The sequence below is a fragment of the Ostrea edulis genome, chromosome 6 (assembly GCF_947568905.1).
Source record: "Ostrea edulis chromosome 6, xbOstEdul1.1, whole genome shotgun sequence".
Lineage (NCBI taxonomy): Eukaryota > Metazoa > Mollusca > Bivalvia > Ostreida > Ostreidae > Ostrea > Ostrea edulis.
The window spans coordinates 53,985,791-54,009,888 of NC_079169.1; the positions used below are offsets into that span (position 1 = coordinate 53,985,791).

At 37.4% G+C, this 24,098-nt stretch overlaps 2 protein-coding genes and 1 long non-coding RNA gene across 3 annotated transcripts in view; 1 reads left to right on the plus strand and 2 right to left on the minus strand.

The window, feature by feature from the left end:
* LOC130046849 (uncharacterized) overlaps window positions 1-12,215 on the minus strand; it is a 107,803-nt gene extending 95,588 nt beyond the window's left edge. Inside the window, exon 1 of the long non-coding RNA XR_008795883.1 lies at window positions 11,934-12,215. This is a non-coding gene — a long non-coding RNA (uncharacterized LOC130046849). The remainder of the gene's footprint in view (window positions 1-11,933) is intronic.
* LOC125647691 (ovomucoid-like) lies at window positions 1,194-12,974 on the plus strand. Its single transcript, XM_048874465.2, has 3 exons — window positions 1,194-1,338; window positions 10,787-10,907; window positions 12,848-12,974. Exons 1-3 carry the CDS (start codon window positions 1,299-1,301, stop codon window positions 12,921-12,923), a joined length of 237 nt encoding a protein of 78 aa, XP_048730422.1. The 5' UTR covers window positions 1,194-1,298; the 3' UTR covers window positions 12,924-12,974.
* A 1,228-nt stretch (window positions 12,975-14,202) lies between these two features.
* LOC125647690 (uncharacterized) lies at window positions 14,203-22,574 on the minus strand. Its single transcript, XM_048874464.2, has 8 exons — window positions 22,219-22,574; window positions 19,737-19,905; window positions 19,102-19,267; window positions 17,018-17,209; window positions 15,631-15,763; window positions 15,118-15,314; window positions 14,846-14,968; window positions 14,203-14,713 (listed from the first exon to the last, which is right to left on the minus strand). Exons 1-8 carry the CDS (start codon window positions 22,376-22,378, stop codon window positions 14,537-14,539), a joined length of 1,317 nt encoding a protein of 438 aa, XP_048730421.1. The 5' UTR covers window positions 22,379-22,574; the 3' UTR covers window positions 14,203-14,536.
* Window positions 22,575-24,098: the final 1,524 nt, after the last annotated feature.

The window sequence follows — 24,098 nt, forward strand, 5'->3', positions numbered from 1 at the left end:
TCTGCCTTATAAGAATATAAAAACAGATCAGTTGATAAAGAAGCACAATTCGTGCCCAACAGATTGTTGGAAGATCAGATCACCAAAGACTACGAAGATAGTGTTAATGATGTTAATATCAACTTCAGAGTATTTTTGTGTAGAATCAGAGTGGTGTTTAACAAAGTAGTGATGGCTGATCACTAGATATGAATATTTCCTTTTTCCATTTTTATTGAAGAAGCAACTATCTATGTTATCAAAAGCCCAATCTAATTAAAATTAGATGTTAGATCCGCTCGCGAACTCGCATACATATGTATGTTATGTATGCGAGTACGCGAGCGGATCTAACATCTAGTTTTAATTAGATTGTCAAAAGCCTAGTCTTTAATTCATGGTGAGGAATGGTCTTCTAAAATGTTGAAAAGTCATACGTTTTGGTACTGTTGATTTGGAAAACGTTTACTGATTTCAAATTTATCATACGTTCTATAGAATTTTTAGAACTTACATTTAATTCACTCTACTTCTGGCATAAGTAGTGGCACAGTACGTTTGAAGTTTGAAACTGTTAATATTTTCATGAGGAGCAAAGATAGAACCTTTATAGGATCCAGCAATGTATCTTTGTTTGTAAGGGTCTTTATAAAGTTTAGGAATCCAGTGTAGGTATGGTAATTCATATTCATCCGCCCCATTGACTGGAATATTAAATGTGTCTAAAACTGAAGCATGGTTTGAAGATTTTCATCTTTTGAAAGGGCAGCTGGAGTATAAGTACGATTACCAAAAAATGGGATCAATGCCAAGTTCGTTTAAAAATACAGTTGTAATAATGAGCCTTACATACAAAGACAATGCTGCAACTAGCTTTGTCAGCTGGAACCAAAACATATTCCTCATGTAACCTATCTAATTCTTTCATCACTCCTGGTTTACTAAACACAGAAGGATAAATGGAACGTACTTTTGTTTTGAAGTGTCTAGCCGCAAGGATGTGAAATACTGCAGTAAATGCAAAATGCGTGGAGCGCAGTATAATAGTTTCACCATATGCCAAATTCGAATTAACTTTCAGAATGACATTTGAATATATGAAAAAGACGACGAGATTACAGCATCACAGTTACAATAAAACTGCAAGGTGCCCCATCCGTCCTCCCCGAGATCAAGTTCTTTATCAATGTCCTAGGCCCGACATGAATTTGTTCGGATTCCGTGTTCCATGCGGCCTTCGGAGTAATCTTAACATACGTAGTACTGATAAGACGACACACAAGCCGTGATATTTCCTCTCAGTCAGAAAAAAGAGAAACATGATGAAAGTTGCCGTCCTCCTCCTGCTGGCTGCCGTGGGTATGTGGTTTTATTGATATCAACTGTTGACCAGTCGTGCTGATTGACCATTCATGTGTCGTAAAACTATGACCAATATTTTCGGATAGAACCACATTCTTCATTATCTAAATTCTCTCTCCCTCCCTCCCTCTCTCTCTCTCTCTCTCTCTCTCTCTCTCTCTCTCTCCCTCCGGTAATTCTAATTCGTAGTACATATATTTGAGTCGTTGCTAATCATGGAAAGGACCAGACCCGATAACAGCTGTTTCAGATACTGACATTTAAACATGTTTCTGCTTGGAAATCGAGTACTTCCAAAAAATGAAGAATTCATCTGAAACTGATTTTAGTTTGGAATATGACGTCACAAAGTTGGAGACCATTTTCAATAACGTCAACTTTTCAGACGGTTTAACGAAATCGTACGCGTCATGCATCAATCTATTCGCAACAATTAAAGTACCTATTTTGAGGATGATGCACTGTGCCCAAGTACAGCAAGTTTTGGTTTATCCGCAGAACTGTAACTCTCTGAAAAAATATTGGGGCAAATCAGAGTGCTACAGATCCACCCCTTATAAAAACCTTCGATTTACGGCGCACCCCCCCCCCCCCCCAAAGCGCACGGTTAAGGCCTCATATCGTTGTATTCTTGCATTGCCGTCTCATAAATTTAGTATAAAAAAATCCTAACATATTTCCCTACCATAACACTTTGAAATATTCATTAAAGCCCCATACGACTCGAAAACTCACAGCTTTCAATGATATCGTTCATTGACGTAGCCATGTTAGGTACCAGGTCAATTCGAATCCCGGTTCATTTTCATACTTGAACAATAACATCTAGATGTGAACAAATATTCCCATACATATTTTCACTCAAATATTTCACATAATAAATCATCCCAATTTGGTTAAATAATAATTATTCAAATAGGCAAACTAACGGCCACGCGGCTCTCATTAGTCTGGCGTGGTCCTCATCCCTGTCACCCGAGCGTAAGGAACCAGACTCGACTTTTGAATTTCTATTAATCATACGTGTTTCTAATAAATGAAGACCGAATACTTGTAACGAGTATTATGAATAGAGTACACTCGCAACAGGGTTTGAATTGATTGGCTACCTAACATGGCTACGTCAACTTACGAAATCATTTGAAGCTGTAAGTTTTCTTGTCGTAAGGGGCTTTAATAAAAAAAAAAAAATGAATATTTGAAGGTATGTTTGGACACAAGTATAGTAAGTAAATATGTAAGGCTTTTTTAATATTAAATTCATGAGACGTCAAAACAAGAATACAACGATATGAGGCCTCAACCGTGCGCATAATTTTGTGCGCCGTAAATCGAAAGTTTTTATAAGGGGTGGATCTGTAGCTCTCTGATCTGTCCCAAGATTTTTTCGGAGAGCTACATTTTTGCAGCTAGTTTTGAATAAAAGAAAATGGAGAAAAATATTCATTATAATGGTCTTCTTTGCAAATGCAGTCTGTGGAGGTCGTTGGGTCAAATGATGTCTGACGTACTTCATAACAATATATTATTAGACCATTTTTTCATACCAAGTTTTACTCACTATTGATCAAGATGATTTGATCACGGCGGGTGTGACCGGCCAACAGGGTATGCTTACTCCCCCCTATGCATCTGATCCCGCCTAGGCTGTTTCCAGGATTTCGTTTTTACTACCTTCCTCACCCGATAAAACAACAGAGACAGTTTATTATTCATATTTATATTTTTATGCATTTTTTATTCAAAATATAAAATACACCTTTGAAGCGCCGAAATATCATATCGTTGAACCATTCGTTAATTTGAAAGGAGTTAGTCATTTTTCGTTATCTTCACTTTTTTCATCCTCACTAGAACACAACTGTTTAGTTTTCTGCTATTGAATGAAAAAAAAAAATAATAATAATGGTTACAAACGCTTTACGTATCTACGTTGTTAGGGCCGAAATAGACTCTTGGTGAACTTAGTTCTTTATTCAAAGTGTATAAGATAACAATTCTAATGTGCACATCTTTACTGCTGAATTTAATGCCATTTGAACAACAAAATGTCTTTCTTTGTTGTTTTATCGGGTGATGAAAGTACACATGTAGATAGCATTGCAGAAAAACGTAACCCCCCCCCCCCCGAAAAAAAAAACACCGCATAAGCGGGTTATGTAAATTATTTCTACATGTACAATGATTGCTACCTTCCTCACCCGATAAAACAACAGAGAAAGACAGTTTATTATTTATATTTATATTTCTATGCATTTTTTTCCCTCAAAATATAAAAAGACATTTTTAAAGCGCCGAAATATCATATCGTTGAACCATTCGTAAATTTGAAAGGAACAGCCAATGCCCTCTTTGACATTTATAACTCTCCATATTTGGTAATATTTACAAGGACAGGTCGTACTAAAACTGAATCAAACTAGTTTGCAACAAACATGTATCCATTGTCTATGATGAAAACGATGTTAATTTCAGAAGAAATATAAAATTCAGTGAATGTAGATATGTATGCATTACCCCTGGTTATGATCTGCAAATATAGTAGATGGGTGTTTGTTTACTCGTTATTCTAGTTTATCAAATGTAGGTCAACTACAGTATTAAAATAAATAATCCCTCATATACAATTAAAATAAATAATCCCTCATATACAATTAAAATAAATAATTCCTCATATACAATTAAAATAAATAATTCCTCATATACAATTAAAATAAATAATCCCTCATATACAATTGAAATAAATAATTCCTCATATACAATTGAAATAAAAAGATTATACAGTACAATTAAAAAATTATACAATACAAATACAAAAATATACAATGCAAATGAAAGCATACAGTGCAAATGAAAAAAGTATACTGAATACAAATGAAAAATTATTCAATACAAATGAAATATTATACAATGCAAATGAAAAATTAAATACAAATGAAAAGCATGGAATACAAATGAAACATTATTGATACAATCTAAATGGAAGAGATCGAATATTAATTGCAACATTGAACATGCCATAACTGTACTCGAGAACTGTTGACATCAAAATAGGGATATACTAATTTTTACCAGCTCGAGGAAAGACCTACGTGGGAACGGCTTGTGATATGGGGCGAACAAAATGACAGTTATCTGAGGAAAACAATGATCAATGTTTTATTATGCTTAAAGTAGTGCTGCCCTCCTGTGACGTCATAAAATTTCGAAAAATCAATGATTCATTTAGATTGATGCATGATAGGAAACTAAATTTTGTTGGAGTCTTTTCCAATAGTTATAGTAAAAAAATCTTGTTAGGTATGAAGTATTTCATAAGTCCATGTTGTATATAAATAACCAATGATATGTTTCAAAATATTGAATCCAAGGGCAATAACTCTGTTTTCATTGAATTCTTCATTAAGTCTATTGTGATAGGTTTCCTTTATTTTTCACAGACATTTTGCATATTTTGTAAAGAAACAGTTTTATGAAATTATCATGAATACTATTATATCGTTATAACCAGTTTTTGTGAAATTTTGATAACGCTGTTAAAGGAAAATTGCAATTTTCTGACGTTGACATGCGATTCTTTTTTTCTATGTTCCGCGATGACCTATATATTTCATGTGATAATCCATTAAGTTTAACTACGATAGATAGAAATAAATAAATACACTTTTTATGCTATTATCAGATAATAATGTGAGTATGGAGTTCCCTGAAGTATCAAAAACATAGTTTGTCTCCCTTTTTCGACCAACCCGGAAAAATGGCTATTAAGGAGGTTATTCCTCCTTAAAGCAGGGAACTGTTACTGTAACGGTATATATTCACTACAGGTCAACTAAGTTAATGAAAACTCTGTAAAATGAATCGATAAGTTCGCGTTAGTTAGGTTGTTATACCTGCACTTTCTAAAGATTCGGGTATATTGTAGTTATCCTGGTCCGTACGTCTGTCTGTCACATCTTCTTAAGCTTCATAGTCTTCTCGCATTTTAAGCAGTAGCCAATTCATCTATTGAAATATGATATGATTGTCCTATAGATGTGTAATAAGGTTTGTTGAACTTTCATTTTCATCTTGGGGACCAATTTTAGACCAAAGATTTAAAACGCCTCTCCAAAACTATATCTTAAACAATTTTCATTTTTCATTGTAATCTCTTGTTGATTTCAACTCGACATTTAGGTTTTATCTATGAACAATGATCATTTTCATTCATCTGTCGATTCGATACATGTATATCCCAGTCAACCAGAAATAAAGGATCTGTTTGATACTTGGATATTCGATTGAAAATATATGTTAACGATAACATAACAAAGCTCAGCTTTATGACAAACGGGATGACGTCAGCTTCTCCATCGTCAACTTCCCATATTTCTGTACCAATATTCCATTATCATATGCAATGATGTTTGTGCGCATTTCGCAAAATCTTTGGTCATTATAACGATATAGTTTATTAATACAACCTGTCATTGGCTCAAATGCTGTCTGATGTATTTCATATCAAATCACCGGCAATTATATCGCTTGAGTTCGAATTTTGGGCCGTTCTTTACACATCGATTTGACTACGAATTGCTCAGTTTACCTGATCAAGATATAATAATAATAATAACAATAATAATAAATTTATTTTGTAAAGCGTAAAATCCATATTGCTCTAAACGCTACTAATATAGGGTTCACGGCGGGTGTGACCGGTCGACAGGGGATGCTTAAGCCTCCTAGGCACCTGATCCCACCTCTGGTATATCCAGGAGTCTGTGTTTGCTCTCAACTCTCTATTTTGTATTCCCTGAAGGATTATGAGATTGACCACTGTTCATTCTGTTCACCTTATCATACTCGAGCATATTGACTTTGTATAAGAAGCAATTAATGTAATTTCTCTTGTAGCTTCTGTATCAAAATTTATGAAGTATTATGGCATGTCAAACGTTGCAATATTTGATCTTTTCCATTTGTATTGTATAATTTTCCATTTATATTCTATATTTTCCATTTGCATTGTATAATTTTCCATTTGTATTCTATATTTTCCATTTGTATTATACATTTTTTTCGTTTGCATTTTATAATTTCCATTTGTATTGTATAATTTTCCATTTGTATTCTATATTTTCCATTTGCATTGTATAATTTTTCATTTGTATTGTATCCAGGGAATGTTTATTTTGATTTGTTACGAAGGATTTCATTAGTTAACGTCACTGATGTACCACATCTGTACTGTAGACGTGCTTAGCACACAGGGCCTCATCGTCGCAAACCACGGTTTTGAGTCCACTCACGCTCGAATAGAAGCATCCGTGGGTAACCGACGATGACAGGCCGTAGCAATGACGGTTCTTTATCGTGCCAACGCCTGTGCAGCGATAAGGAATATCTGTTTTTAAGGTCTTTTAAATGCCGAGTGTTTGGCAAAGGAACAATCACTGTCTTTATGTCTCTAAAGCTTTGATGCGGCAATAACAGTAACGTTCTCGAACTCACGACCTCTCGCCCACAAACCAAGCGATATATTACTGAACTACCGAGACCAGGTCCTGGACTAATTATTTTTAAAAATACTTAGCTAGCTCTAGTAATGGCGACCCCCCCCCCCCCGATCATTTTTTTAAAAATAGAACTGTCCAGAAAAGCATGCACATTTTTATTAAGTCAGAATTCAGTAGATTCGGGGGACTTAATTCGGCCCTTGGGTCCCCACCAATTGTTAACCTCGAGCTTGGTTTGTTACAACTATTCAATGGATTAATCTTAAGTTATCGTTTATCGAATTTGGTAATGCGCGAGATGTTGAAGAAGTAAAGTTCAGGAGCCACGTTTCGCAGGAATGTACCGTATTTGCTTAGTGTAATGGCGTACCCCCCCCCCCCCCCCCCATTAATTGATCGCTTTTTTGCGTCTAATGTGATCAGCATATTCAAACTAGTCTCCTATTTAACCACTGGCTGATCTACATAATTCTGAACGAAAGGATGCAGTAAACTGCTGGATGTCTGGGGACTATCTTAAGATCCCTAGTGAATCCAGTGCAAAGCCTTGGGGGAGGGGGGTTGCAGTTGGAGGGCGAAGTCAGTGGCGGATTTAAGGGGGGCGCAGCCGGCGCCCCCTCCCCCCTCAAAATTTCCAAATTTAAGGTAAATCTTGGTATCTTGTTTAGAAAAATGTATCAAACAATAAAAGAAGCAATAATTTCTTCCATTCCTGGAGAAATAAATGACAAAATCTTCTGATTTCTTGAAGTACTTTATTGAGAGAACTTAATTTTTCCAGAAACCCTTAAAATTTGCGTCATTTTACTAATTTCACTTGATTAAAAATGACATATTTCAAGCCCTATGAAATCTGTAAAATCCAGGAACTTCCGGGGACTTCGCCCCCTGGACCCCTACCCACTTGAGGCAGCCCCCAGACCCCGTGCCTCATAAAGTGGCGCCCCCGTAACCGCAATTCCTGGATCCGCCCCTGGACAAGTGCGTTCTGACAAAATAAAACGTACATACATGCTTTTTTCGACATCTGTATATAAAATATTATTTGTGAAGGGGGGGGGGGGTCTCCCGGCGCAAGATTCCTCATTGCTGACTACATGTATGTTCAACTAGTCCTATATGGAACCGATCGCAGTAGTTCAGTGATATGCCCTTTGTTTCGCAACCGTGAAGTTGCATGTTCGAGTTCTACTCGTGTCATGGCTGCATCAAACCTTAGACGTAAATATCGACAGGCGTTGACACGTTAAAGTACCCCCAATGCTACGACACAGTGCCCATACATGTAGCATAGTAAGTCTATTTGTGGTACGTCACCTGGTGACGGCTAAATATAAGTGGGACCTAAACTAATGAAATCCTTCGTAACAAATCAAAATAAACAATCCCTCGGATGCAATATAAATGAAAGATTTTGCAATGCAAATGGAAATTATACAATGCAAACGAAAAAAATATATAATTCAAATGGAAAATATAGAATACAAATGGAAAATTATACAATACAAATGGAAAATATAGAATACAAATGGAAAATTATACAATACAAATGGAAATTATACAATGCAAATGAAAAATTATACAATGCAAATGGAAAATATAGAATACAAATGGAAAATTATACAATACAAATGGAAAATATAGAATACAAATGGAAAATTATACAATACAAATGGAAATTATACAATGCAAATGAAAAATTATACAATGCAAATGGAAAATATAGAATACAAATGAAAAATTATACAATACAAATGGAAAAGATCAAATATTGCAACGTTTGACATGCCATAGAAGTACATGTATTTAAGAACCATATTTACTTAGGACTGTCGTTCCGTGGGGGAACGTAGGCCATCGATGACAGTCCTCCAACGAACACGATTCTGGGCTGCTTTTACTGCGTCGTGCCAGGTCATGTCCTGCGCCTTTAATTCTGCCTCCGAGTCACGCCTCCAGGTGTTTCTTGGACGTCCCCTCTTTCTCATGCCCTGCGGTTTCCAGGTCAGGGCCTGGCGTGTGGTGCTATGTGGTGGCTTCCTTAGGGTGTGTCCAGTTCAGCCCCACTTCCTCCGTTTGATTTGCATGTTTCATGGTTCCTGTCGATCTGTCTTCCGTAGTTCTTCATTTGTGATCTTTTCAGGCCATCGAATGTTGAAGATGCTCCTGAGACAGGTGTTGTAAAATGTCTGGATTTTCTGCAGGGTTGTTTTGGTCGTTCTCCATGTCTCTGCTCCATACAGTAAGACGGACTTAACATTGGAGTTGAGTATCCGCAGTTTGGTAGTGATGCGGATGTTCTTTGAGGCCCAGATGTTCTTTAGCATAGTAAACGCAGCGCTTGCCTTGCCGATTCTTGACTTGCTGTCACGGTCTGTTCCACCCTGTCTGTCCATCACACTCCCCAGGTAGATGAAGGACTCAACTTCTCTGATGGGCTCACCACCAACTGTGACTTGTAGTTGGACAGTGGTGTTGATCTTCATAAATTCTGTTTTCTTCAAGTTGATATTGAGTCCCGTTCCTGCTGATGTTGTTGCAAGGTGAGTTGTTTTATCCTGCATCTGACTGTGGTTGTGCGAAAGGAAAGCCAGGTCATCGGCAAAGTCGAGATTGTAGAGTTGCGTCAGGAGTGTCCACTGTATACCATTATTCCTACCGGATGTGGTAGTCCTCATGATCCAGTCAATAACCAAGAGGAAGAGGAATGGCAACAGCAAACATCCTCGTCGAACTCCTGTCCTGACTTCAAAACTATCGGACATCTGGCCAACATGGGCAACCCTGCATGTCATGCCTTGGTAGGTGTTACGATTCAGGGAAACGAGCTTCTCGGGTACCCCATAGTGTCTCAGTATCTTCCACAGTGTCTCACGGTCAACGCTGTCAAACGCTTTCTCGTAGTCGATGAAGTTGATATAGAGGTGGACTTCCACTCCAGTGATTGTTCAATGATGATGCGCAGACTGGCTATCTGGTCAGCACATGATCTGTTGCGTCTAAGACCAGCATGCTGGTCACGGAGCTTAGGGTCCACTGCCTCTTTCATCCTCTCGAGAAGGGTCCTGTTGAGGACCTTGACAGGCACTGGCAGGAGCATAATTCCCCGGTAGTTACTGCAGTCCCTCAGATTTCCCTTCTTTGGCAGCTTCATAAGAATGCCTTCTTTCCATTCCTCAGGGATGTTCTCTTCCTCCCAGACCTTCTTGAAGAGGTTGTGCAAGATGTTAACAACTTTGATGGCTATTTAAGAATCACAAACCTGCGTAAATCGAACGTATCATGAAGAATATTAGCAACAATGTTTTCATTACATTTCTTGAAGATGTACTACTCTTATTTTATTCAGTAATCCTTAGTACATTTCAATACTTCACTTCCAGAGTTGAAAAAATTGTTCTTGTTTTACAATAGCAACGTTAACATGATTGTTTGTTCATGTTAGTAAATGAGTTTGTTCTGATGCAGTGTTATATGATTGTTCATGTTAGTAAATGAGTTTTTTTCTGATGCAGTGTTATATGATTGTTCATGTTAGTAAATGAGTTTTTTTCTGATGCAGTGTTATATGATTGTTCATGTTAGTAAATGAGTTTGTTCTGATACAGTGTTATATGATTGTTCGTGTTAGTAAATGAGTTTGTTCTGATGCAGTGTTATATGATTGTTCGTGTTAGTAAATGAGTTTGTTCTGATGCAGTGTTATATGATTGTTCATGTTAGTAAATGAGTTTGTTCTGATGCAGTGTTATATGATTGTTCGTGTTAGTAAATGAGTTTGTTCTGATGCAGTGTTATATGATTGTTCATGTTAGTAAATGAGTTTGTTCTGATGCAGTGTTATATGATTGTTCATGTTAGTAAATGAGTTTGTTCTGATGCAGTGTTATATGATTGTTCATGTTAGTAAATGAGTTTGTTCTGATGCAGTGTTATATGATTGACAGTTATCCAGGGCGAGAAACCACCACAAGGATCAGACCTGTGTACACATGTGCTCGCACAAGACTGTTCCACCTTTGAAACGGAAGTAGTATGTGGCTCTAACGGGATAACTTACCACAACAGGTAAAACTTACCACAACAGGTATTGCGTACCACAACAAGTATAACTTACCACAACAAGTATAACTTACCACAACAAATATAACTTACCACAATAGGTATAACTTACCACAACAGGTATAACTTACCACAACAGGTAAAACTTACCACAACAGGTATAACTTACCACAACGAGTATAACTTACCAATAAACAGGTAAAACTTACCACAACAGGTAAAACTTGCCACTACAAGTATAACTTACCACAACAGGTATAACTTACCACAACAGGTAAAACTTACCACAACAAGTATAACTTACCACAACAAGTATAACTTACCACTACAAATATAACTTACCACAACAGGTAAAACTTACCACAACAGGTATAACTTACCACAACAGGTATAACTTACCACTACAAATATAACTTACCACAACAAGTATAACTTACCACAACAGGTATAACTTACCACAACAGGTAAAATTTACAACAACAAGTATAACTTACCACTACAAATATAACTTACCACAACAGGTAAAACTTACCACAACAGGTAAACCTTACCACAACAAGTATAACTTACCACAACAGGTAAAACTTACCACAACAAGTATAACTTACCACTACAAATATAACTTACCACAACAGGTAAAACTTACCACAACAGGTAAACCTTACCACAACAAGTATAACTTACCACAACAGGTAAAACTTACCACAACAAGTATAACTTACCACTACAAATATAACTTACCACAACAGGTAAAACTTACCACAACAGGTAAACCTTACCACAACAAGTATAACTTACCACAACAGGTAAAACTTACCACAATAAGTATAACTTACAACTACAGGTATAACTTACAACTACAGGTATAACTTACCACAACAGGTATAACTTACCACAACAAGTATAACTTACCACAACAAGTATAACTTACCACTACAGGTATAACTTACCACTACAGCTAGAATGTATATGTACCACTACAGGTTTAACAAAAAGCTCTTATCAGAAGTATAAGTTTGGACCAAAGACCACAGGGCCGTAAGTAGGGTTCTAAATCAGGGGAGGCAGGGGATTGGGGGCCGCCGATTGACTTTACGACTGAAAATGACACTTTTTAAATCCCAATTTATCATGTTTGTGTTTCATTTGTACTATGTAAAGAATCGTAATATGGTGTCAAAGACAAAGGTGCTTGTCTTCATTTTAAACATATATCCTATAATATAACATTTATATAATTTTATTTTCTTTTTTGCCAAAAAATCAGACGAGGCAGTTGCCTCGTCTGCCTCATCGGCAGTTACGGCCCTGGACCAAATTATTCCCATAGTCGGAACACATGCAACACGTAAAATACAAGGTGTGGAAAGTAACAGAAGTTTAAACCGAAGGAAGAGACTCCGGAATAATAATAAATATCGGTAGCAATGATAATAAGATATATTTCAGAATTAAATTTCCATGTTGAAAATACACGCGGGCATGAACTGCGGTTGCAGTTCATATTTTTATGTATTTTTAAATATGAAATTTACTTCTTATACGTATTTAGATTCTTGTTTAATTTCTGGCGGAATTTTCATGCGTTAAAATAGACGTACTATATTTATCAAGTAGTTCTGAATTCATACGCTCATTGTGTTCTACCGCATTGCGTTCATAAGGAAATAACTATAATCACAAATTGTTAAGATATCAGAAACACACACCTTGTAGCTGTAAATATACTCAAATGATTGCATGTAAAATACCATTTTAATGAGACTTAACAAAGCGAGACGCCGTGTCTTTGTAAGCAGTTGGCATGGTAACGCTACCTCATTATATTGAACTGACCGCCTACTGCTATTCACGACGAGTGAAATGATCTCAACAATAAAACTTCATACGATCAGTCAATCAATTGTAAAACATTGTTAACATACTTTTTCGATGTTTCCTTTCAGTTGTGAGTTTGCTAAAGCCGAGTGTCATGGACATGGTCATTCCGTGACGGCCGTGCATTCTGGACCATGTGCTTAGCCTCCAGAATAGGAGCTGTACACAATCCACATTAAACACAAAGAAAACATATATCTGTGTGGTTTTACTATTCATTAAAGACTTCACTTGCACACTTGCAGGACGTTTGACCAATGAGTTGTATTTTCGGCTATATCCATGTTTTAATATCGAATATTGAAGACATTTGTTCTTTTCTATTGCATCGACAATCCCAGACACAAAATACTAGATGATACTGTAGCCTAATGTGTATTGAAGTACCCAGTATTTTCTATTTTGATATCCAATAATGTTTACTCTTATTCCTTATAAAACAACGTCTATAAATTTAACCATAAATGATAATTCATAAGATAATAAGATCAGAACATGTTTATCTGATGAAAGTACTATGGTCCTCAACTTGGCCAAGTGTATATATTCAATGCTAATTATAAACCAGAAAATCATTCTTGGATTAATTTTACAGAAAATTTGTGATAGACCAATGTTACGGCAATGTTAGTCTTGCAGTAATGAATTATAGCATTTTGGTTTAGATTTCTACAATCGCTTCGCATATGCAAATTAACCATGATTAATCACAACCATCATCAGTTACAGCTCAGTTGGTAGAGCACCGGACTAGAAAGTCAGCGAGCCCGCGTTCGAATCCCTGTCTGCTCCGTTACATTTTCTCCCTTCCTGTTAAATTTGGTGTCGTGACCAGGATCTGGAACCGACAGGTGAAAATGCCTTTTAGGGAATATAGATCCTGGGTTGATTTCTTCAAGGCGTGAATATATTTAAGGAGGGGAAAATGTTGCAGTCAGGCGGGTTTGATCGACAGTGGCCAAATGGCTCATTTGATAGAGCACCTGACTAGAGATTCAGGGACCAAGACTCAAATCCCACTCTGGTCCTTTGTATTTTCTCGTTTTTACACAACAAATCGGTTCTTTTACTGTATAGTGGTTTCCTATTCTATTCAATTCTAAAAGATTTTGCTTCATATTAGCATACTATGGCATCCTTAAAATTCAATGCATGTTGTTACATCACAAAGACTAAACACATAACTTTTTTATATTCTCTTTGTATATAATTTTCTGATGGGTTTCAGTCGGCTTTACGTTATTGTCGTACCATAATAGGTTTTCGTACATTACATCACTTGCTTAACGTTCTTGTCTTGCCAACATAAATTTATGTACATTACGTCACCCACTCTACGTGCTTGCCTTATTGTCATGAAGAATTTACGTATAATCACTCGTCAAAGTTGCATCTACGAAAAAAAAAAAAGAGAGCGATATCGTATATTTTATACATACTAGTTTATTGTTACGGACGGGAACATTCAAATTGATCTCCGAATGTGATACAAATGAATAATTATTGTGACAGATTCAAACATGTTTCTACATGAACTTTCTTCTACAGGCTTTCCATTCTTTGTTTACATGATACATGAAATGTATGATGGATGGATAGATAGATAGACAGATAAATAAGGTAGAGAGAGAGAGAGAGAGAGAGAGAGAGAGAGAGAGAGAGAGAGAGAGAGAGAGAGAGAGAGAGAGAGAGAGAAAGTGTCATCTGTAACGGACATCATTTTATGATGAACTATGATGAAACACGTAAATGAACTCCTAAAGCTCCACTCTTTTTGTGACCGTCAGCGGCAATTGTCCATCTTTGAGAACACGTGAGAGTGTCGCCAGAATGTCGTCACTGAGAAGGGTGATGTCATCTCTAGTCAGATAGTCACGGCCTACACTGGAAGACAGTACAGTGAAAACGTCTGCTGCTGGGGGCTTATTCTCAAACTGCAAACCATTGAAATATACTTTGAATTAGAAAAAAATATATAATATACATCCATCACAAATACGAATCGTCGAGACTTCCACATCATGAGAGAACTATTTTATTCGTACAGGATTAATACGACAATGTACCCTTTTCATGGCATCATTGTAAAAGTGTTCAAACTGCTCAACGTAGAAATGATCTTTAGTCCTCAACAAACGCAGCAATGCAACTTTCAGTTCACTTGCTTCTTTTGTATCAGGGTTCAAAACCTGAGGATACAAATAACACACTATTTCATAGAGTAGAAAACGTTTAACGTCAAGAACAGTATTAGAGTCTATATATTCACTATAAAATATAGAAAATTCAAATGAAGTTGCTGGTGATTTTCAGAATTAATCTAAGTATATTAACCAACCCTGTTTCCTTCACTGTCTATCCACATATATTTGGCGTCCGCAAGGGAAACCCTCTTTATCAAGTCTTCTTCATCTCTCACTGTGTCGTCGTCTGAGAGGATTTTCTTACAGTCAGAAGAGTCGTACTCAAGCGAAGGTGAAAACAGAATGGAATAGGAGATACCACGGCCATAGGATCGCACCTGGTGTAAGTATCCTACAATCAAAGGATAGCACTACAAATAACCAAGAATTTTACAGTATTGTACAACTACAACCAAGAAACTACCATGGAAGGATTATACAGTACTGTAAAAAGTCTACATGATTTTAACATGTATATTGTTTGAAACAAAATAATTTCTTACTTGAGATACATTTATATAAGTGAAGCCTTTCCCATATAAATTCATTTGGAGGCAATTACCTTGAGCTTAAACTCTCAAATTGAAATACATAATTGGCTCCTCATTTACACCGCCCAAGCCAAAATTAAAATCAATTAGATCAAACTGAAGGTCATTAGCAGTTACCGGCCGGTATAAGAATACAATCTCCTGACGTCAGAGTGGCATGATTCCAGGGGGTGGTCGAGACATCGGTGAATTTGAACATATTCACCTTGTCTACGTCAATGGGAGAGTGACCGGAACCAGAATTCTTGTACTAAAAACAAACAGAGAAGCAAAACTGTATGCACAATATCATGTGTACCTACATACAAAACCATGCATAACTATCTATTTACATATGTAACTAATTATACAGTAACTGTGTTATGGTTGCGGTACCCTAGTAGTGAGGATGCTCGGGAGGCCCGCGTCCGATCCTCGATGCCGGAGTCGCGTAGCGTTAGGTACTTGAATGATCCAGGCTAGCGAAAGTCACGAGTCTCTCGGATTAAAGACGGGGGTTCCTTGTTAATGAAAGCGTTGGCACGATATCACTGCTACGGTCTTGAGCATAATGCACAGGTCAAAAAATATATGGCACTTCACCTACAGCTGGAGACGTCTCTTTAGTGGAGTTCGAGTGCCAACTATAGTCATATCAAAGTGAAACTATAGTTCACTCGAAAGTGTTTTAGTTTGCCGGAAGTGAACGAGTCTAGTAGAAAATTACTAACTATTCTATCACGTACTGGCGGTCTAGTTCAAAGATGGCGGACAAAGTGTGAAAAGTAGTTTGAGCATGTAAGTAGAGATTACATTTTGAAGAACATGTGACAGAAATCAACAAGAGGTGCATGTTTTTAGTTATCTTAGTCGATTTTACTCATTTGGCCACAGTTTTACAATTAACTCTTGCCACGGCATGGTAAAATGCAACAATAGAGATGAAAGTCAGCCGTTCTCCACACGGAAAGCGATGCATTAAAAAAATATTTTGAATTGATTAATAATTTTGGGAAACTTTTCGATCCCGAAGAACACGGTTATCGAGAAACAAGTTATAGCTAGTAAATTTATGCTAGTTCATATGTAATTCTTCAACGCCATCATCGAAAACTACCTTGCAAAATTGACAATCCACAACTGATCTGTTGCAGACAGCCATATTTTTATTTCTGAACTAACCTAAACTTCGTTCGCGTGCACTAGACATTCGTAAACTAAACTTTAGTATTAGACTATAGTTAACACGCGAACTCCACCTATATGATCTCAGTGATATTTGGATGAGACGCAAAACCGCGTAATCATTAATTTTCCCGAGCTTTAGTTTTGGTTGATATGTCCATGGGAGAAAAATAAGCAACCATATCATTCTGAAAGCCAATGCACATGCAACTTTTTCTCTTCATTCTCGCAAATCGAACCCACAAAACCTCTAGATTCTACACGTATTCTATCAAAGTTACGCTGTATGTGTAATAAACGTGACATAAATTATTTGGAATAACGAGAAATGAACATTTACGTTTTCCTCATAAAGAAAGTTCCACTTGTACTTTTCGTCCACAATAATGAAATCCTTTCTGCCAAACAGCACACAGTGCAAATCATGGTCCTCGTGACTGTGAAGGCGTGACGATGTACCGCCGCTGCTCATCCATAACCGCGCCTCATACAGTCGCTCGTAGAATGTGCCACATTTCAGGCATCCTGGCAACTGAATAGAAGATACAGGTTAACAGAAACAAGAAATGAATGCATCCCCTATGCAAATTTTCAACAGTTTTAACTCATCGCAAATTGTCCCCTTTGCTCCATGGAGGCGGAGTATAAAAACCTAGTGCAATTTTAAAAAATCTTTTCAGTTCGCAACCAAACCTGGTGTATAGTAATGATGAGCATGAGAGAATCTATTAAAATCATGGTCCCAGGGTCAGGGGTTCAGGTCATAGGGTGGGTAAATTATTCATAATTATAATGAAAATATGTTATGCATTCCAAAATACACGTATTTCTTTTACTCCCAAACGTCTTTTAAACAAACCCGCTGCGGTTATCTTTTGAAAATTGAGGTCTCTAATGAAATTGTCCCCAGGGTCAGGCCCTCAGATGAAGTCTCTAATGAAATTGTCCCCAGGGTCAGGAGTTCAGGCCCCTAGATCATGCTTTATGGCTCACGTACTGAAAATGCATTACATATTTCAAAAACTTGTTCATTATTCTTCATATCTAGTTAACAAACTGGGTGTATACTCGTAGTTGTAGCCCATGCTAACAAAGTTTGGGTGGTAAAATAAACGTATTCAGGATCATCATATCTGTTCATCCGATTTGTAATGGAGACATATTAGAAGTTAGCCTTACTCATGGTAAGGCAATATGACTTGATCTTGGTCAAGGTCTTTAGTATATAAATATTGCCTAGGTCAAATCTTGGTAATACAGAAGCGGTTGTGTATCATACATGGTACGAAGTTGGGTAACGACCAGGGATTGTGAGATGACCCGGAACCAAGTTCAATAGTTTCAGCAAGTTCAATGTCACTAGCTAAAACGAAGGTTAGAATGAATGCCTGGGACACAAACTTGTAATGGACAGACATGTTAAGATGTTATTAGGAGCTCATACTTGGCAAATCCCGTGGGGATCCGGGTTAGAATAGGTGCTCAGTAACCCTTGCTTGTCGCAAGAGGCGACTAAATGGGGCGGTCCTTCGGATGAGGCCGCAAAAACCGAGGCCCCGTGTAACAGCAGGGCTGCGTTCAAGATCGTAGCGGCTAGCCTAGCTGCTAGGATAGATATCTAGGTATTTTGAACGCACTGTATGAATCAACGCTTGTTATCCCTACGTAAGGCTAGTCTAGCACATCGAGCCCTACGTAGCCGCTACGATCTTGAACGCAGCCCAAGTGTGGCAAGATAAAGATCCCTCCCTGCTCAAAGGCCGTAAGCGCCGAGCATAGGCCCATATTTTGCAGCCCTTCACAGGCAATGGTGACGTCTCCATATGACCAGGCAGTGGTGTTTCATGATACTGCATAAAGGTCATGTGACCAAGACAGAGATAGAGGACATCCGTTTCTTAGATTTATAGGAACGCACTTGCCCTACCATCAATATGCAACACTTCAAACATTTATTGTTTTGTTGTGTGAATCTCACAGACCATTAATGCATACAAGTCTCTTGTCATTCGATACACATTCTGCCTAGGTATCAACCGACATTGGAATCTATTTAGCAGCTATGTGTCCTTAAAATTAAGAGTGCAATCTTTGAAAACCCAAAGGGCGACTTTGGTTGGTACCGGAGTTAGTAGGGTAAACATTCCAGTGTTCTTTCGTACCCCCATATATAATACTTCAACCAATCACATCCATCGTTTGAAAACTGACAGTGTTATGACACTGTGTGTTATGTCATAACAAGGCCGACATATTGCTACCATACTAAACCTCGTATAAGGCAGGGTTAGTTGGGTAGTGTTGGATTTAACTTGAAATGTAACAAACTGTCGCTGTTCGATGTAACCAGAGTTCGTACTCGGGTAGAAACCGAAGTCGCCCTAGAAGATTGTGAACCAGTGGGCAGAAGTGACACAGCCTTACCGGAAGATCAGCCATCATTTGTCTAGGAACTGGAGTGACGAGGTACCACTCCTCGTACATGTAATCCATTATGAACTTTTTGAACTTCATCACGTGCTGTTCATGCTGCACGTCCTGAAGAATGGCCTGTCTTTTTACGGTCACTGTCACGTTCAGATCACCAAATCTGAAAACAAAACTCTGGCTATTAATGAATTCTAAAAGCATGCATGTGTATCGAAACTCAGGTTGTCGATCTTTTTGTAAATGCGGTCGCAATATGAAAATTACTTTTGACATTGAATAAGCTTCACCTCCTATATTATGCATGCCAAATGTGACTTCAAAGATTTCCGCCCGAAACTATCTTACACATAAAAAAGTAAATTCGTTCCTTGTCAGACGCTATGAGAACTTTAATCTTGTTATATCACATGTACACCGAGTTCTGATGGCGATTTGTGTTCTGATATATTTGATTTGTATAAAAGTAATATATGAATAAGAAATAGAGAAAAGTTTGGGCTGGACGGAGAATCAAACCCAGGACCCTTGCATTACTCGTCAGGTACTCTAACTATCGAGGCCGATATCCACGGTCGATACAGCCGTAAATACTACAATGTCCTTGACTTACTACAATGTCCTTGACTTACTGCCTTTTGAGGTATATATCGTCCTCCCAGTCTGACATGACCTTGACCTTCTGAAGGGCGTCGTGTATCAGGACTGGTTTGTTGTTCTTGATGTACTTTACGTACAGCGAATGCGCACTTGGCATTTCCGGTGTCTCCATGATCCTGCCACTGGATCTCTTCTGCCATCCTAGAAAAGTAAGCAGTTAAAATAACCATCGGTCTGTCATATAAACAGTTACAATAACCATCTGTCTGTCATGTAAGTAGTTACAATAACTATATGTCTGTCATTACAATAAACATGCATCTATCTATCATTACAATAACCAACTGTCTATCATTACAATAACCAACTGTCTGTCATTACAATAACCATCTGTCTGTCATTACAATAACCATGCATCTATCTATCATTACAATAACCATCTATCTATCATTACAATAACCAACTGTCTATCATTACAATAACCATCTATCTATCATTACAATAACCAACTGTCTATCATTACAATAACCATATGTCTGTCATGACAATAACCAACTGTCTGTCATTACAATAAACATGCATCTGTCTGTCATTACAATAACCATCTATCTATCATTACATTAATCATCTGTCTGTCATGTAAAATGTTACAATAACCATCTGACTGTCCTGTAAACAGATACAATAACCTATCTGTCGCGTGCTGGGCCTGTTGTGAAACGTGGAATTGCTCTATACAGTCTAGTCAATACAGAGATCCACCATGGCCAGACGTCATTTAGATACAGCCATTCCTACGCAGGATGACTCCGATACAATCGTGTTTTTGACGCAGAGTACAACCAACTCTTACAGCAATTTACTATGGATAATGTAGATGTCTGTGAGGTGGGGTTACAAAGTGGCCCATATTTTTCTTTATACAGATAATTCTTAAGAAATAAACATTCTATCAAGTGAGACAATTGATTTTGGTTTGAATGATATATAGCATTTGGTAAGATCCTCTACCACTTGCTCAAACACTTCAACACAGTTTGAAAATTTTGTGCAAATTGGTCTCAGTCGTTCGCTTTCTTCATATTTTTAGAATACAGAAAATAACCCCACCTAAAATTCAATTACATAATGTGAAAAGACAACCTTATTACAAATGTATACTATAAATGTCAGGAAGAAAACTTTACAATTAAGACGATTATCAATGATAATTAAAATATAATGCTGAATACAACCATTCTAAGAAAGTATAACGTAGGATACAGTCATTCCTAAAACACAAAAATGGACACCTACAGTTTCCATAGCAAGTTGCCAAAGGGGTTGGTTGTACTCTGCGTGAAGAGCACGATTGTATCCTGCATAGGAATGGTTGTATCCAAATGATGTTTGGCCACGGTGGAGGCCAGTCTTCACCCTCACAGTAAAGTTTAGTTTCGCGATCTAAGGATAGTATCTGGATTTGTTTTACGAAATACGACTCGTATAAACTAATTACGACTTAAAACTACATTGTAATCATAGGTAGCAGGGGACAGTTTCGCACTATAGGCCCGGTCAACTTTTTCAAAAAATGGAATTACCCCGTATTTGAAGTGATATTACATGTGTAAAAATGTATACAATAATTTTAGGATGCATGTCAAATGCAGCTGAGTGCTTAGTAAAAATGTTGATATACAACATGTAGGTGTCACCATGATTCCTAGCATATAGATGGGTGCAAATACGAAACTAAGACACGTGGTCAGTTGCTGAAGAAATTCCGGTGAAAACATGCAGGGTCTAGCAAAAGGTCTGTAGCTGTGAGGGAAGGTGGATGGCCCCATATGAGAGGTAGATTTTTGAGAAGGGTAGATAGGGTTATTGATTGTGCACAGTGTCTAAATCCCCATGTTTGGTACTGTGATTGTGTGGGGGGTGGTGCGGATTAGCCCAAATGAGGGAAAATCAAAGCAAAAAAGGGGAACCTGCTCAGAGCATGTTTTGTGCACCAGCACCAGTATTTATAGATTACATGTAATTTAGGGTCATAATTTATTAACTACACTAATATGAAATACAAGTATTGACATAAAATGGAAATATGATTTTTCATTAGTCTGTCATAATCTGACTTTGGTGTATACCCCCTATCCACATGTTTCAAAACCAAAGAAACTGTCCCCTGCCACCATAGTACATTGTTTGATCTGTTCGTAACTTTGGCTGCTATGCTTGTATGAAATGGACGAAATCGGTTAGATAAACTTCCCTGAACATTTTTGACCAGCTCAATTTGAAAAACGGACCCAGATTTGAACTCTGTCTTAACTAAGCAGCCCTCTAAGAAAACAACCTACTTGAGGATGTACATGATGTTTGACGATAGTAAATTATCTCAACGGGACGTAAAACACCAGTGTCAATCTCTGTAATGTATGATGGTTGTGGCATTGATGACGAGAGACTTGGTTCCAATATTTGTTTCTGTAGTATACGGTAATGCTGAGTATAATATTATAAACCACCTACCCAGGGGTCGCAGGTGACCATCGGGAATCCCGTGACCGGAAGGCACGATATACGGCGGAAATAGGATATCCATTTTCTGGTCTTTAGGAAAGCCCACCTTAGATGAAGTTCTATCCAAGATTGTTAACAAAATCACCATGGAAACCCACACAGATTTCATCTTTATCCTTTGGAGAATTTCAGCAAACCCGGATATATGTATACGGGACACGTTTTCATTAGTTCACACGTGTATGGAAGACGCAGCCACGTCATTCCTGTGTTGTATCGAACCCCGAGTAAAGCCCAACTTTTGTATGCTTATCAAATTGATTTGTCCCTGCGACATGTGTTGATCGAGGTACAGAGAGAAACATGGGGACTGGCGCATGATAAATCGTCCTAACTTAATCGATTTAAACTTCGCTACCTTTCTGTACGGTGTTTATTAAGAGCGTAAGAGATAAGTGGTGTTTTCAAGACGTGAGATATTTAGCTACATGTACGTCTACAAGAGGGTGGATGGGTTCCCAGTTTGGTTTATTATCGGGTGGGTGGGTTCCCAGTTTGGTTTATTATCGGGTGGATGGGTTCCCAGTTTGGTTTATTATCGGGTGGGTGGGTTCCCAGTTTGGTTTATTCTTTCTGCTTCAGCCCTGATCGTATATTCGCTATACTGATTGTGTAGCGAATGACAATGATTCATAAATCGCTGGGGTCTGTTTCTTTAGAATTATATTTCGTATCCCACGGGAGTGACAATATATATTATGTTAAATTATATCCTGTCTGTAAAATGGTCCTGTTCTACTATTGTAATTCCCTCCTCTGTCACTACACTATCTATTAAAGGGACTGATTCACGATTTTCACCCCCCAAAAAAATTCCACTAAAAATGATCAAAATCGACTGGCACATTTTACCTAAAGAATACTTCAAATGTGATATGTATGATAAAATTAGATCGATAACTATGCATTTTGAAAACTTTGTAAACAATAACATACCCCAATCTTTGTTTATATAACAAATAATAAACTCTCTACAATGAGATTCTGTCATGTTGTATAACCTTAATTTTTTGTGAAATTTTTAAACACATCTGACATTTAAAAGTTAAATTTGAGACTTCAAAATTAAGATGCTCAACATTTCATTGCTTTGTTTGTAAACATAAAAAAGACTCGGGTTTACGTAACGCAGAGTTAAGGCTAAAATATTGCTCTTATCCTTGCGATCAGAAGGTCCAAAGTTTGGTTGTAAACTTTAAGAACATCAAAAATGAAAAATAGTTCTTGAATCTGTTCCTTTGATTAAAAGTGACAATTTCAACAAATGCACAGGGGGGGGGGGGGGGGGGGAATCCGGTCTCTTGGTTTGCATAAGTTAATCTTATCATTCGTGCAACATACCAACAACTCAAACAAAGAGAGAGTGATCAAGAGAGAGAGAGAGAGAGAGAGAGAGAGAGAGAGAGAAGCAAACAAAGTAAATGCTTTCGTCGAATTTAGTGTAAACATTATTTTATTGCAATATAAACAGATACATGCAGTACAATGACAATGATTTACAACAGAGATATAATGAGTTGCAATAGGATTCGGAAACAGTTAGAAAACTTAATATATGGATCTGTTTCCTTTCTGTAGCGTGAAGAACTTTTTGGAGGATGACAGAATCAAGAGTTATCGCTCTTTGCTCTCAAGTATCTTCAGTTAAAAAAAAGATAAAATGGTTTTTATGAAAAATTCATGATTGATTGATTGATTGAATATTGTTTAACGTCTCTCTCGAGAATATTTCACTCATATGGAGACGTCACCACTGCCGGTGAAGGGCTGCAAAATGTAGGCCTATGTTCGGCGCTAATATGGCCTTTGAGCAGGGAGGGATATTTATC

Bases quoted from the DNA above. Each gene is read 5' to 3' on its own strand.
- LOC125647691 (XM_048874465.2), top strand. From the start codon at position 1,299: ATGATGAAAGTTGCCGTCCTCCTCCTGCTGGCTGCCGTGG. The intron at 1,339-10,786 runs GTATGTGGTTTT...TATGATTGACAG, and splicing joins CCTCCTGCTGGCTGCCGTGG to TTATCCAGGGCGAGAAACCA. The intron at 10,908-12,847 runs GTAAAACTTACC...GTTTCCTTTCAG, and splicing joins GGGATAACTTACCACAACAG to TTGTGAGTTTGCTAAAGCCG.
- LOC125647690 (XM_048874464.2), bottom strand. From the start codon at position 22,378: ATGAAATCTGTGTGGGTTTCCATGGTGATTTTGTTAACAATCTTGGAT. The intron at 19,268-19,736 runs GTAAGTCAAGGA...TTTTGTTTTCAG, and splicing joins GATATATACCTCAAAAGGCA to ATTTGGTGATCTGAACGTGA. The intron at 14,714-14,845 runs GTACATTGTCGT...AATGGTTTGCAG, and splicing joins ACAATGATGCCATGAAAAGG to TTTGAGAATAAGCCCCCAGC.